The sequence below is a fragment of the Marmota flaviventris genome, chromosome 11 (genome assembly GCF_047511675.1).
Source record: "Marmota flaviventris isolate mMarFla1 chromosome 11, mMarFla1.hap1, whole genome shotgun sequence".
NCBI lineage: Eukaryota > Metazoa > Chordata > Mammalia > Rodentia > Sciuridae > Marmota > Marmota flaviventris.
The window spans coordinates 22,386,219-22,402,072 of NC_092508.1; the positions used below are offsets into that span (position 1 = coordinate 22,386,219).

The 15,854-nt window shown below is 34.5% G+C and overlaps 1 protein-coding gene across 1 annotated transcript in view; it reads right to left on the reverse strand.

The window, feature by feature from the left end:
* The window catches only part of Spag16 (sperm associated antigen 16), a 957,641-nt gene that overhangs the window by 334,861 nt on the left and 606,926 nt on the right, over nucleotides 1-15,854 (reverse strand). The window contains exon 13 of the mRNA XM_027941762.2: nucleotides 2,469-2,595. Within this exon, the coding sequence (XP_027797563.2) occupies nucleotides 2,469-2,595 (127 nt within the window). The remainder of the gene's footprint in view (nucleotides 1-2,468; nucleotides 2,596-15,854) is intronic.

The window sequence follows — 15,854 nt, forward strand, 5'->3', positions numbered from 1 at the left end:
TTTTAAAAACAAATTAACTACTACTCTTTTACAGAGTAGTCTTCTATAATACATAGTTATCAATTTAATGTTTTAAACCCCATGGTTAAAATATTTTCATGAAATAATTTTTTTCAATCAATAATGCATTTACCGTATACTTACTAATAACATTTAATTTGTATCAAAACATCTTAGAGTTCTTTTCCTGTATCAATGATCATGAAGCTAGTATGTATAATATTAATAACATCATAATATTAGTAATATAAATTTTAATTTGCCATTAAATCAATTAAATATATATATGCTTTTTGAAATCATATCTCTGGGACTCATTGACCAATGCACTTACATTTAACCCACATGTAATGCCACTACTATGCTAAGGCATAGTGTTGTGCTGTGTCCCTCCTTTTCTCCTGATAGTATGGGGAATAAGAGTACCAGAGGAGGAGCTTTGCAACATCAGGGTGGAAGGTCACACTTGATAAGTAACTTTATGTATTTAAGGCACATATAGTAGAGGCAACTTTTCTTACAGATAATTACCAGAGATTCAGTTTTTCACATGAGAGAAAGTAAATAAGAAATATGGTTTCTGAGAACATTCAGTTACAGCACTTAAAATAAGAATAAGAATATAAAATCAATAGAAAATGAGTCTTAAATTTAGGTCACTGAATATTTTCTCTCTTGGTTTCCTTTGAATGGTTACTTTTATTATATATTCCACATTTAAGTTTTTAGGGCTAAATGCTTTGAAAATCTTGCTTTTTCATTGATGGTCCATTAACAGGAACAAATTCCCTTCATCAGGGTCTAAGCTATTTAAAGCAAGGAGGGGCATGTGGGAACTTTGTATCAAACAACAAATCATTCTGACCTCTTTCTTAAGTCATATCTGGTACATTCTTCCCACAATGTCCCCCTGACTTCTGCTACTTCAGAATTCTACATTTCTGTGATACATGAAGCTGGTGACTAAGACACATGTTGCTCTGCTATTTTATCGTACTATATAAGGCTGAGGACGTCTTATTCCCCACTGATCTGAAATGAATTCACGTCAGTGGACTAAATAGAGCCTCACATACTGAATCTGCATCCCTGCCCATACCATTTGTATGTCCATCATAATACTCCTTTATGTCAAATATGCTTTGTATAAGGGAAGATAATGATATAAATTATAAGATGTTCTTCCTAATGGATCCTGGAACTAGAACTAGGGTTATGGATAGTCACCTAGAGTCATTTTCTCTTTAATCCTCATCAAATGTTGCTAAGAATATGAATACATTGTCTTGCAAATTGTAACATTCTTCAAATGTAACATTCTTCAACAAACTTCCCTGCTCTCTATTTTGTTTCCTGTATTTTTAGTTCTTTCCTCTCTGCCCTCTTCTCCCAAAATAGATAAACATACTGGCTCCTATGGAATAAAGAACCTTTTATTTGACCTCTAAAGCTACAATCTCTTCTCCTGAATCATTAGAAAATATAGTCTCCATATCCTGTTTCCATTTCTTAGCACCAAATTCATTCTTATAGCCATTTAAGCCAGGACTGTCTGATTTTACCTATGAAAATCCCATGACCCAGGAGAACCCTCAATCTCAGACTAATCAGGAAAGTTGATCACTCTAAATTCCTCCTCATCCCATGAGCTCCACCTGGATTCACACCTCAAGTTCTGATACTTAGACTTATCTTTAGTACTTTCTCTCCTTTTCATCTCACAGTCAAGCTTCAGTTCAAATTCTCATCCATTCACAGCCTATTGTGTGCTCCTTCAGGAGACTAGCTCCTTGCTTTACTATCAAAGTAATCTATTAAAGGCAAACCTGGTTACAATGTTTGTACAGCACTCTTCCTTCTATTCCTCTGAAATAATTTGAAACAGATACTTCATGCATGTACACTCTGGCCTGCCATTTCTCCCTTCTTCCTTTAGTTCTGAGAGTGTGGCACTGCAGCCTCCCAACTCCATGGCTTTGTACATGTGCTGCCCTGTCCTAGAATTCATCTCTCTCCAGACGCCCTGGTGCACCCTCCTTACTCTCCAAATCACAGCTTAAACATAGCCTTCCTGGAAGCTGCTTACTCGCTCACAGCAGATGAGGCTTGTTGCTTTCCCCTGGCACATGTATGTTCTTATTTTATCACATACCTCACTTCATTAAAATAATCTCATTTCTATTTTCTTACAAACTGACAAACTCCTTGAGGGGAACCTCATGCTTTCCTGTTTTTATCACCAGCACCAACAGAGTTTCTATCCCATATAATTGTTGAATTAATCAAATTAATATTTGATGAAATGATTATGTTGCTTTTATGTACTAGCAGTTAAGAGGCAGGATTTAGACACTGTAAGTAGGAACTTACTTTTACCCTCCACATCCTTTTAAAGTCATACCCAATACCTGCAGAATGACTGAGTGACTACTTATCAAAACCTGGGAAAAGGGAGATGATTTGCTTACTGTTCGTGCATCCCATAAGGAGAGGGTCTTGTCTGCTGAACCTGTGAGAAGAGTGTTGGAGAAAGGAAAAAACTCAATGCTGTTCACAGAATCTGTATGTCCATACAAAGTATATCTGCATCTTTCACTGTATGGAGAGAAAACAAGAGGTAAAAATTTACTATCTAAATGTGTATGCTGTCTATACAAAGCTAATAAAAACAATTTTAGTATCTAAGGCATAACATGTAATTTTGTAAATGGAAAAAAACCTTTATAAGTACATGTTAAAAAGGAAATTTAATAACAACATTTTATTCTAAACACTTTACAGAATTAGTAGCATCAACTTGACTAAATCTAAATTACCTTCAATTTATAGAATCACTTGGTAAAGTCATCTTTAGATTCTTATTTATATCATAAAATGACTACATACAAATTGTTTCCATCTAATAAAGAAAGGTGTTAAGAAAAGAAATCTAACACTAATCCATAAGATTGAATATACTTTTTCAGGTCATACTCTTTATTTTTTTCTTAACCTTGGCTGTATATTAGAATCACCCAAGACACTTAGAAAATATTGATATCCAGTTTCAAGCCCCAGATATTCTATTTCAATTGATATAAGATGGAGCCTGGTATTAGTGTATTAACACCTCCCCTGGTAAATTGTATCTTGCCTTTAGGGATGAGAATCTGAGCCAGTGATTCTGAAAGTGTTTTACTCAGACTAGCAATATCAGCATCACTTGGGAACGTGCCCAAAATGCAAATTCTCAATCTCATCCCAAACTTGTTGTAACAGAAACTCTGGAATGGGGCCCAACAATCTGTTTTAGCAACCCCTCCAGGGGATTCTGATGCTGAAGTTTGAGAACCACTGATTTAAACTATTAGAAATGATGGAGAATAAAATACAACTGCCACTTTGTCTTTTGCCATAATTAGAAAGGGTATTTCTCAATGAAGCAAGGTACACATAGAATAGAATCACTCTTTGTTTGTAATGATTGCTTTTAAGTAACTTTAATAATAAACCTATTTTAAAAAGAGAGAAAGGATAGAAACAGAATAAGTTCTGAGAACAAAGGGCTAAATATAAATGCAATCCCTAAAATGATTATCATTTGATCTCTTGACCATCTGGTTCTTCTCTCACCTAAGTCATGCCTCATGTTATATTGTAAGATTTGTGGGCAAAACTCTGTATGGGAGCCAAAAGATTGGATTCCAGTGCTGAGTTTGACAAATCATAGATAAATAATTTAATTTCAGTGGCAGATTTCCTTCTTGCATGAATGAAATAATTTAACTCAATGAACTCAGAGACCCAGTCCAGTTCTACCATTCTGAGATTCTTTAACTAAAGTAGTAAATATAAAGTAAAAAGGAAGAAATCAATTTGAGCATAGCATCTAAGGACTGTTAGGTATAGTTTGTTCTTTCCTTATTAAATTTTGGCATTTTTAAGAAGGCAAGAGAAATTACTGTTCATTTGTATATGAGTATGTATGTAAATTACTTAACAGCATGCCCCTTTACATATCAAGGCTAAGTATTATAGTAATTAGCAACAGGAGCAAGGAAATAAAATCAATAAATTTGTTAATTAGGGACATTTTATATAGTTCCTTTACCTCAATATCGAGCTATGCTGACAATATTTTGATGATTAAAGTTGATGATGTGTCAAAATATAGCAGGGTCAACAAACCATGATCCATAGATTAACTGCTTATTTTTGTAAATAAGATTTTATTGGAACATGTTAATTTGTCTACACATGGTCTATTTCTGTTTTCCCAGTACAGTCACAGAATTGCATAGTTACAACAGAGATCATATAGTTCACAGCCTAAAATACTGAATACATGGCCCTATGCAAAAACTTTTGTTGCTGGCTGGGGTTGTAGCTCAGTGGTAGAGCACTTGCCTAGCATGTGTGAAGCACTGGGTTTGATCCTCTGCACCACATTTAAAAATTAAATAAAATAAAAGTCCTTTGACAATGAAAAAATATTAAAAAAACAAACAAAACTTTTGCTGATCTGCTGTCAAATTCAAGAGTAAAACCTAAGGACAGTAATAAAGAAAGTCTGTACTGTTGACTTGCTTGCATTTAAAATATCTGAGGAAAGGTATCTGAGTTAGGAATGGCAATAGTTTGTATGAGGATTCACATAAATTCTTGGCAAGGGTCATGACAGCATTTCCACAGAGTATAATTTCACAGGGCCTAGCAGAAATTTCCTTCTCTATTGTTGAGAGATTAGCAATGATACCAGAGATCAGACTCTGCTAGAAGATACTGGAGTTGAATGTTACCCAGAGTGAAGAGGCTTCACTGATTATCTCAGACTTTCAGGTGGGATTACAGAAAGGCTCTCACAGCAGTAAGGGTCAGGGTCATGAACTGAGTTTAAAATTAAAGTAGACTTATCTTACCAAAGAATAAAATCAAACATGGAAGGGCAAAAATAATCTGCCCAGAATTCCACTGCTTGCTAGAATAGAAAGTATTAGCTTTTACAGGAAGACAACTAGGATTTGTTCCCAAAATTATGTCACTAACAACATCCAGCGCACACATACACATACATATACACATACACATATATCTCATATATATGATCACTACATATATACACACATATAGATAAAATCACTACATATATATAAAATCACAACATATGTGTGTGTGTGTGTGTGTGTGTGCAAAATCACTACATATATTAAGAGGTAGAAAGTTGTGAGCCACAATCAAGGAAAACAAAAGTAATAAATATAGAGAACCTGAATCAGTTGTTGTAAATCAAAGACAAAGACGTCAAATGATCTATTATTTATTCTTAAATAATTTGTGCAAATTAATTACTTTGGAGAATGGAGAAAAACATTGGAAAATCATGGATATAGTCTCAGTAATCAGTGAAAAATATAAAACCACTATAACGTGTATTATTGGGCTTTTGGAGGGGAGTAGAGAAGAGAAAAGGGGAGAAAAGGGGCAGAAACATTGTCAAAGAAATGATGGCTAAAATTTTCCCCAATTTAATAAAGGAGGTCAAGGCACAGATCCTAAAAGTTCTGAAAAATTCAAACAGGTTAATCACAGAATGTACCTAAGCATATCATATTCCAACTGTCAAAGCAAAATGTAAAACAAAAAACTCTGAAAGTACCCTTAGATAAAAGAAACATTATTAGCTGGGGTCAGTGACACAAATGGCAGCTGACGGTCAACACAAATAAACAAGGCAGAATAATGTTATGGCAGCCTGAAAAGTCAATCTCCAACTACAAATATATATATAACCATGAGCATAAAACAAACTTTCAAATCAATGAAAGTTGAGAAAATTCATCACCAATGTATCTTTCCTACAAGAAATTCAGAAAAGTAGTCATTCAGACTGAATGGAAATGACTCCAGATGCAAATATCTGTATGCAGAAAAGAACAAAGAATTGGAAATGATCAACTTGAGAGTAAAAATGAAATAATGTTTTCTTAATTTTTATAAGACGCAATCTATAGTAAAAATATCAATATTTGGAAGGCTTATTAAGTATGTAGATGTACAATACAAGATAGCAATACCAAAAAGTGTAGGAGTATACCTAGAACTATATTATTTTAATTACCTTGCATATTAGATGAAGTATCATAATATTAATCATAATGTTATGATTAAAAAATAATAAGCCATTGATTATTGCAATATTCTTTTAGTCTCAAGAACACTTAATGAAAGAATCCAGATAAATAAGCATACATAGTATATGATTCAATTCATATGAAGTTCAAGAGTATTCATTCTATGACTATGGAAACCAGAATAGTAATTGCTACAAGGAGTGGGCTTTCATTAGATGAAAGCACAGGGAAGTAATGTTTTATATTTTTATAGGCTTTACTGATACATACATTTGTCAAACCTCATCTGATTAAACATTTAATAGCTGTCCATTTCATCATATATATATAATTTCAATGAAAAAAATAATTATGGTTTGTCAGAATTCTTTCTCTTGTCTTCATTCTTCTGATATTTGACCCACAATACTTTGGAATATATATATATATATTTGAGTATATGAATATTTGTAATATCATATATATTTGTAATATCATGAATATTTGTAATATCCTAACTTTTATTTTTTCTGCTTTTTAAAGCTCATATATATCTTAAAGCACTTATACATTATAAAAGCACATATACATTATGTATATGCTGGGAAATGTTTTTAATTAAAAAGGAAATTAAAAGAAAAGGAAACAAAGAAATTTTTAAAAATCCACAAAAGATTTATGAGAAAATTAAGTTAAGGAAAAGAAATAAAATAAATTTATCTTGTCACAGTGATAATCTGATAAATATACATATACAAAGAATATATAATCTGGTAATATACATTCTGAAATACATATACACACTTTTGGTGAAATACTGGGCACATCATAATTTATAGTATTCATACATTGTCTTCTGTCATTAAAACCCAGTGCAATTATTTGGGAGTGTATTCATGTTTGGTAGTAGGATGAGGATAGCAGTTTTTCAATGATATATTATCGCTCACATAGTTTCCCCAACAAGAGGGAAAAGCTAGGTCTTCACATAGCTTAAGGGAAGAAAGAACTGCTCAAGAGAGGAAGAAATCTGCTCACGAGTCACTGGCTTAAGGTGTGGAGCATCCTGGGCAGACAGGCTGCAAGAGCAGGCTTGTGAGAGATTAATTAGCTGCCAGAGAAGGAAGGCCCATTCAGAATTCCTTCGCAAGGTGAAAATGGACTAAAGTGATGGAGCATGACAGTACCGCAAAGGATGAAAATGATTTGTACATTTCCATCAGCAACATAAACACTGAAGCCTGATGCAATTTTCTGTTTCCCTGTCTGCTGTTTTCCTATCATTTTGCAGGAAGAAGTTAGTTCATAAGCAATAGCTCTTTCCTAACTTACCTCCTGTTTTTCCTTTATTTTCTTTTGTCTCCTCTATTTGTTTTCCTTACACCCTTGATTTAATTTATTATTCTGGCAACTGAAAGATGGATATTTCTCTAAACTTTCAAATTGCTGTAAAACTAAGTTATCTGCTCCTCTAGGCCAGATATATTTCACTTAAAATGCATTTCCCATACATATGCCAATGCTAAGAGGACACCGTTTTAATACATGATTTTCCCTTGTGAGGCATTAAATTTTAGGGTTTTAATTTTCTTTTATATGTTTGTTTTAGGACTATTAATATTGAATGTGAAATGGCACCTTTAAAACCTCAGGCTTGTATGAACATGAGGGTCAACAAAATGTGTTTAATGGAATTATGGAACATTTACAGAAAGACAAACAGCAAGGTATTTTTGAGAGAATATGAAAAAAATTAAATATATCTGTTTCAAAACCAAATACTAGAATTCATTGCCATATTAACTGTTAGTAAGACTTGGGTTTTAAATAGCATTTAGATAATTTGACCAATATATAATGATAAAATTTATGATAGGCTTATCCTAAATAACATGAAATACCTAAACTTAATATTCCAACATGAACATAAGTGAAACCTATTTAAACCCCCATATGTGATTCATAACATCCAAGTTTAATGAGGGATTTCCCTACTTTCTAGTTCATTTAGAAATGTTATTTTTAAAAATTATTTATAAGTTATATTTAAAAACCCACCAGAGTTCTGCACCTCAGTGAGGCAAAGTCCTCAGGGGACACCCAAGTTTTGACTTGAAGAGTCAAAATTGTTTTATAATCAAAGTGTCTATTATCAAAAATAATATAAAATACTTCATCATACAATAGCTTTTTTCTCTGTGACCATGGAATTCAATTGAACATTTAGTGGTGGAGGTGATATCTAAGTAAAATCTATCATGCAGTCTGTCACAGGCACTAGGAAAAACTTTACCACCATTTGTGTCTAGGTGAACATCAGTGGTTTGAAAGCATCACTCAGGTATGGCAGAGACCAGTTCTCTCCTAGACAAGGCAATTTCTTGGCCAAAGCCCTTGACCCATAAACATAAGCTGAGAATCTCCCCCACATGGTCATAAGACCTAACATGAAGGGCAGATTCCTGACAAGCTCTGCCTCTGAGGGCTCTGAGGGTATCTGTAGATTCAACCAACTAGGGAGAGAAAATATTTGAAACAAATATTGTGTATATACTGAACCTGTATAGACATGTTTTGTCTTCATTCCTGAAAAAATACATCATAACAACTATTTACATAGCATTTGCATTGTATTAGCTATTGTAAGTAATCTAGAGATCATATAAAGTATAGAGGACGATGCTTGTAGGTTATATGCAAATACTACTACACCACTTTATATAAGGTACTTGAGCAACATCAGATATTGGTATGGGTTGGGAAGAGGTTGGTGGAAGGATGAAAAGCCTGGAGTGATGCGCACACTGATAACATGAGAAAAAGTGGAACCATGACAATATACTGGGAAACAAATTATATGCTATGTATAATTTTTATGCAAACTTTTAATTTGATATAATAAAAAGATCAAATAGCAAAATGGTAACTGAGGCAAGTTAATAAAGCCAAAGCAAATAGCTTTATAACTAAACAATTCCTACATTTTATATTATAATTTAATTAACACTTATTGAATGCTTACTATTTTAAGCAATTTATACATATTAATGTAATGTCAATTTGACAGTCAACTTGATTGGATTAAGAGATGATGAGGATTAAGAGGATTATAGGTGTGTCTAGGAATGTTTGGCATGTGGGATAGCCAATTGAAACGAGATCCTCCCTAAATTTGGGCAGCATTGTCCAATAGGATGATGGCTTAGATGCAATAAAAATGGAAGAACAAGGAAGCATCAGCCGGTATAAGCTTGATTCTCCTTGACAGCTGCTGGAATTGTCTGGGGATATTAGACTCTCACTTCTTCACTCTTCCAAGCAGATTTACCAGAATCCTTTGGTCTTGGACTAGGGTAGCACTGTTGATCTCTCTTATTCTAGGGCTTCAGCCTCTTGGACTGCACAGCTACTGATTCTTCCAGCTCTCCAGCCTGCAGATGGCCATTGTGGACTATCCAGCTTTGGGTGGTGTAAGCCAACCTAAGAAGTCCCTCTTTTATAATTATACTTCCTGTTGATTCTGTTGCTCTAGAGAACACTGACTAATACATTAATTAAAAAGGACATGAAGTATAATCAACCCTCATTATTCATTGGTGATTTCATACTTCCAAATTTGCCTACTTGCCAAAATTTATTTCTATAGCAAAGATTTCTACTTGACAAAATCTAGTCAGGGTCCTGATGGTCTTTTCTCCACTAGGTATCATCCCTTGCCTATAAAAGCTAGAAGAATCCTAACATAAATAGTTTCATCTACTCCCCCTTGCCAATACTAAAATACTTAAATACTTCCAACAGCTCAGGCTGCATGCAGAGGATGACCCTAGCCTTCCTTAAAGTGTCTGCCTGAGAAAACTCAAGGCTGTCAGGAGAATTTACTGGTTGTGCTAGCCAAAACCTGATGATAAGCTCCTGACTACCATTTCTTACAGGATTTACTAAAAAAGGGCTTACAATTGTGAATCCTTCCTTTATCCTTTTGAGATGTATATGAATCGCTTACAACTCAGGAGTCTCACGCTCAAAGGACCTAAAAGCCATTCCTTTAGAATGTAATCATCAGCTAAGCTACAGTGAGAAGTAATAAATTCAAGTGTTCTATTGCACAGTAGGGTAACTATAGATCAAGATAATGCACCATATGTTTCAGAAAAACTAGAAAAAAAGCATATTGAATGTTTCTACCACAAAGAAATTATACATTTGAGGAGATATATATATATATATATATATATATATATATATATTTACCCTGATTTGAACATTGTATAATATGTATATGTATTGAAAAATCACAAGGTACCCTGGATATATGTACATTTTTAATGTCTTAATTTTAAACAATATAATAACCAGAAAGGACAGAGCTCTGGCCCAGTCTCAGCAGGAGGACAGAATTGTCTACACTAACTGACCTTTATGATTTCCACTGTTCAAATTCTACTGAGTCACTTTTCTAGCTATTTCTAGTGTTCCCTTTAAAATTCACATTTACAAATCAGAGTGGAGTTCAGGTCATGCTGGACCCTCTTCCCTTTGACAATAGCATAACAGTGATTAAAATTTGACTTTACTATATTAACTAGTATCTAGCTTCATTTACCTTTGACAATAACCCCCAAATTAATACCCATAACAGTATGTGTTCTTTTGCAGACAATGGGCTTGTGCAGAATGGTGAGAAATTTGAGTCGCCAGATGTACTTTTCAAGCTGTGGTCAAACTAGGCAAAGTTCTGCCTTTTGCTTCAACTCTGACCTGTAAATAGTGTCACTTTCAGTCTATTTTGTACCATGATTTTCATATTTTTATGTTTTTTAATTGGTGATTTAACTCTTTAGAATGCCCCCAGGTGTGGTGTTGGAAGTGCTGCCTAATGTTCCCAAGTCCAAGAAGGTTGTGTTGGTAAGCGTGTTAGCTTCATTTAGGTCTGAGCTATAGTGCCATTCTCTGCCAGTTCCATGTTAATAATTCTATAATGTCTGTTGAATAAGATATCTTTAACCCATTGTGTCTCATAGTCCTATATAGAGGACACTAATAGAAACTTAAATTGAGCAATTTATAGGTATCCAATAAATGGTATAGGGTTTTACAGGCATCCCCTCCATACAACAATGAGACATAAGAGCTTAAATACAATTTCACAAAAAAAGAAGGTTTGTATATTGGCTAATAAATCAGCTTGCAGGAAAATTAACCCAATATTTCTCCTAAAAACAATGATTCATATTTGCTAATTCAGAATTTGGCAACACAAGAGAATGTTAAGTAACTTTAATAACAAAAATAAGCAGCACTTATTATTTCCTTAATTTAAGAAAAGATATGAAAAATGAAACATAAAGAATCAAGATAATATTCCACATTTCACAAGGGTTGGAGTCAAGATTTTCTCAAACAGTTGGCTCTAGACCAGGTAATTTTAACTAGCATCTACAGTAGTTTCCTTATTGTTCAAAGTAATATTAACATCAATTAAGGATCTTGGGTCATAAGCAATTGATGAAATTATGCTATGCAGGCACAAAAATATACCTAATACCAATTTTTTAAGTAAATAGTCACTATTGGAAATATTTTAATGCCTTCAGGTAAAAAAGTGACTATCTGGAAAATTAATTTATGTTAATCTCTCCCCCACAATGCTAGATAATTCACTTCTATGGATTGGAAACATTTTAAATTTAGATAAAACAAATGTTAATTGGTCTGATACAGTGGTGCTTGTAGTTCATTTGTACTGGTCACAATCGACAAAGGTACACATCCCTTCCCAACTCCATGTTCACTGAGTTCACTTGGTACCTTGAAATTGGTCCTAGTAGGATTATTTAAACCAGGGAAATAAGCAAATGTTATACATCATTGCTTTCATTTTGAGAGTGAATTTAAAAGCATACCATTTGCAGATGCTCAATATCCTTAATGGGATGGTTAATTTTATGCATCAACTTGACAAGGCTAATGAGTCTATATAGCTAGAAAACAATAATACTGGGTATGTCTATTTCAGTGTTTCTGGAAGAGATTACCATTTAAATCAGTAGACTAAGTAAAAAAGATCCACCTACAAGAATGTTGAAGGGTATCATCCAATCCACTAAGGGGTAGAGCAGAATAAAAAGGAGGAAGGGCAAATGTGTATCTGCTTCCATCAGGACATCTATCCCCTTCTGCCCTCAAACAACAGAATCTGGTTCTTGGATCTTAGATCACAACTTCCATCAGTAGTTCCCTGGTCTCAGGCCTTTGGGTTTTACCCTAAAACTATACCAGCTTTTCTGGCTCAATCTCCAACTTGTAGAGAACAGATTATGGGACCTCTTGGTCTCCATCATCACATGAGTCCTTCTCTCATACCTATTTCTGTATACCCACATATATTCTATTGGTTATGTTTCTCTGGAGAACCCTAATACATTCAATTTACCTACAATTTATTTACTTTTTACATTTATGCTAATTACTTAAAGATTTCTCTTAAAACCCCATTAATCATCTGCTTATTTTTCACATGAGTGAATTTTCTTGGCCTTCCTTATTTTATTTATTTTGTGGGTTTTGTTTGTTTATTTTTAATATAGTTCATTTGATACTGTAATTCATACAAATGGATATGAGCACTAACATAAGTTCCTCTGCTTTTAAGAAAACAACTGCAACTGTTTCTTCAGTATTGCTACTACTCTGGTTTTTAGAACTTAGGTTTGTAATGCCATCTGTACCATGTAGGTAAGTATTGTACATACCAAAGACTAAGCTGATATAAAATAGTTTCTTTGGATATTTTTATAAAGCACAAAACTAGAAGTAAAATATCACATTGCTGGGTTTATTCTCATGGTCTGGGGTATTGAAAGTTAATAGACTAAGTAAAATGGTTACTTGTGCTTTAGAGCCTGTCTTATGATGTGGAGCCATGGAAGCCAATCCTTCATGTGCCTGAACCCCAGGCTTGAGTGAGAATGAACGAAAGCCCATGGCTTCAATCATACGGCACTGCTTTTTTATGTTCTGCAGTTAGATCATTTTCTAAAAAGAACTTCAGCTTAAAAGTTCCACAATTTCAGTCCATTGCATAGCCATTTATTGTCTTGTTTTACACATTTATAAAACACACACACATATATTTAAAGTCTAAAAAGTTCTTTTGAAGCATCTCTAATATATTATTTTGAAAAAAAATGCTTTACATATACAAAGTAACAAATAATCATTGAAGGTGATTGTGACTGACTTTATCAACTCTTAAGTTCATAAAGAGAAATAACTTTGAATATTTTAATTCCAGAAAATACTTGTGAAATCTTTTATTCAAACTTCTTTCTACCAAGTGTTTTCACATCATGTGCTCACAATAACCACATTGATATATTGAAATATTATACCTCTTAAAGCAAATAAAACCTTTGAAAATCAGTCTGAAAGTAGATGACCCGGCATGGGAAAAATTAATGACAAAGGCAAGATTTCAAGCACAGTAGCTTGGCTCTAGGAGAGTAGAGAGGCCAGCAAATGTAGTATGAAGGAAAAAAAAAAAAAAAACATGATCAAAATGAAGGGGCATCATTGTGAAAACATATTTCAACCCAGGTTTCCCTTCATATTCAAAGCTCAGTATCTTCTCACCATAAAGGGATGGAAAACTGAGAAGATCCCCAGTGCTCCACTCCGGCACATTATTCTATTTATTTCCTTATGTATTCATGTTCTGGTATTCTCTTGCTCTTGCCAGCTCTGCCTAGAGCACACCATGAGCACTGTGGCCTTATCTGGCACAGTCCATGAATGACTACACAGTGGTACACAGCTAGCCGACAAAAGGTACTTAATAAAATTTGTTATATTTAATGAAACTAAAGATCTTCCTGATCTCTGAAGTGACAGTATTGCTTTCCAATACTCACTTCTCAATCCAGTATATTTTCCTTTAAACTTTATATTAACACACCGAGTCTGTTGTTTAAAAATAATTAAGCCAGGTGTGATGGCGCACACCGGTACTCCCAGCGACATGGGAGACTGAGGCAGGAGGATCCCGAGTTGAAAGCCAGCCTCAGTAACTGTGAGGCACTAAGCAGCTCAGTTGAACCCTGTCTCTAAATAACATACAAAATAGGGCTGGGCATGTGGCCCACTGGTTGAGTGCCCCTGAGTTCAATCCCCGGTTAACTACCCTCCACAAAATAATAGTCTTACTGAAATTTAAATGGATTTCAATGACCATAAAAGAGAAATGGTTAGAATTGGGGATATAGCTCTGTAAAGTGTGTATTCAGTATGTGCAAGGCCCTAGGACTGACATCTAGCACAATCAAAAAATAAAGTTAAAAAAATTAAAAGGAGAAAGGATTATATGATCAACAAAAGGGATGCAATAATCAATTCCTTCTACAGGAACAACAGAAATGGCTGGTATTTTAGAGTTGTCTCCTCTTCTAAAAGCATAAATTTAGTAAACTTAAGTATCTGACTTCAGTTCATACTCCTATTTTTAGGATTGAACTCTCCCTATGAGTATTAAATTGATAAATCCTTTGTTGCTGTCTTTGATGCTATCAATCTGAGGGTACTATTTTTCTATTGTATTGCTTTCAAATGTTACCAAACATGAGCACTTTTACATGAAAGACAGAAGGCAAGATTTCAAGCACAGTAGCTTGGCTCTAGGAGAGTAGAGAGGCCAAAGAAAATGTGGGAAAACATGTAAGCCCATCAGGGGAACTTTGGTTTGGGAATAACATGTCAAGTACGTGACATTCCTCTTGACTTTCTCTTATTTTTTCTCCCATAATCTGACAGAAATGACTTGATGCAAAATGGTGTAATCTCTCTCTTCCTGCCTCATTGGCTATATTCTTAGTTGAATACGTCTTTCTGTTTTGTAGTGTTGGGTATCAAACCCATGGCCTTGCACCTGCTAGGAAAGTGCCCTACCACTGAGCTATATCTTCAGCCTTGAGTGGAATAGGTCCTATGTACTATTTCACATGGACTCATGGTGAAATCCAGCTTTTCATCATGTCAACAGAATACCAGACACAGCCTTCGTTTAAAAAAAAAAAAAAGTTCAGAGTTTTGGAGCCTGAAAGTCCACGTGGCATATTGCAGGCTTCTCAAGGACCACTGTTGGCTGCATCACCTCATGTTGGATCTTAATGGCAGTAGTACACGTCAGAGCAAATGGGGTCAGGAAGCAGAGAGCTGGGTGGGGCCAAGCTTACTTCTGTTATTACATCTCCCAGGGAGAACTCAAGAGGCCACAGGAGAATTATCTCATACCCTCCAAATGACATATCAACTTCCTGTTAAGCCTCACCTCCTGTTAAGCCTCACCTACCAGTAGTACAACCCTGGGATCCAAGTCTTTAATTAGAATGGACTGTTGTAGACATTTTCAACATCTGAAGGCAAATAGTATGTAACTATCTGTACAGTGCATTCCTTGGTTCCTGGAGTGTCTGCTATTTTCTTCATTTCTTACTCTTTCATATGTTTATAACAACTGAAGGCAAGGGTTAAAGATGGGAATCAATGGCAAGGAAGTATGGAGGTGATGTGAAACTCTAGAAAAAAAAAATTAAGCTCAGCTTGAATTTCCCAAATTAGGATACATTTATTAGAAAGGACCTCCCTAGAAATGAAAGTACTGGAAATAGTAAACCAAATTTAAACACAGATCATTTTTCTCAATTTGTGCAACTTTCCTGTGTATCCAAAGATATCTTCATTCTTGCTAGATCTCCAGTATTCCTGTCC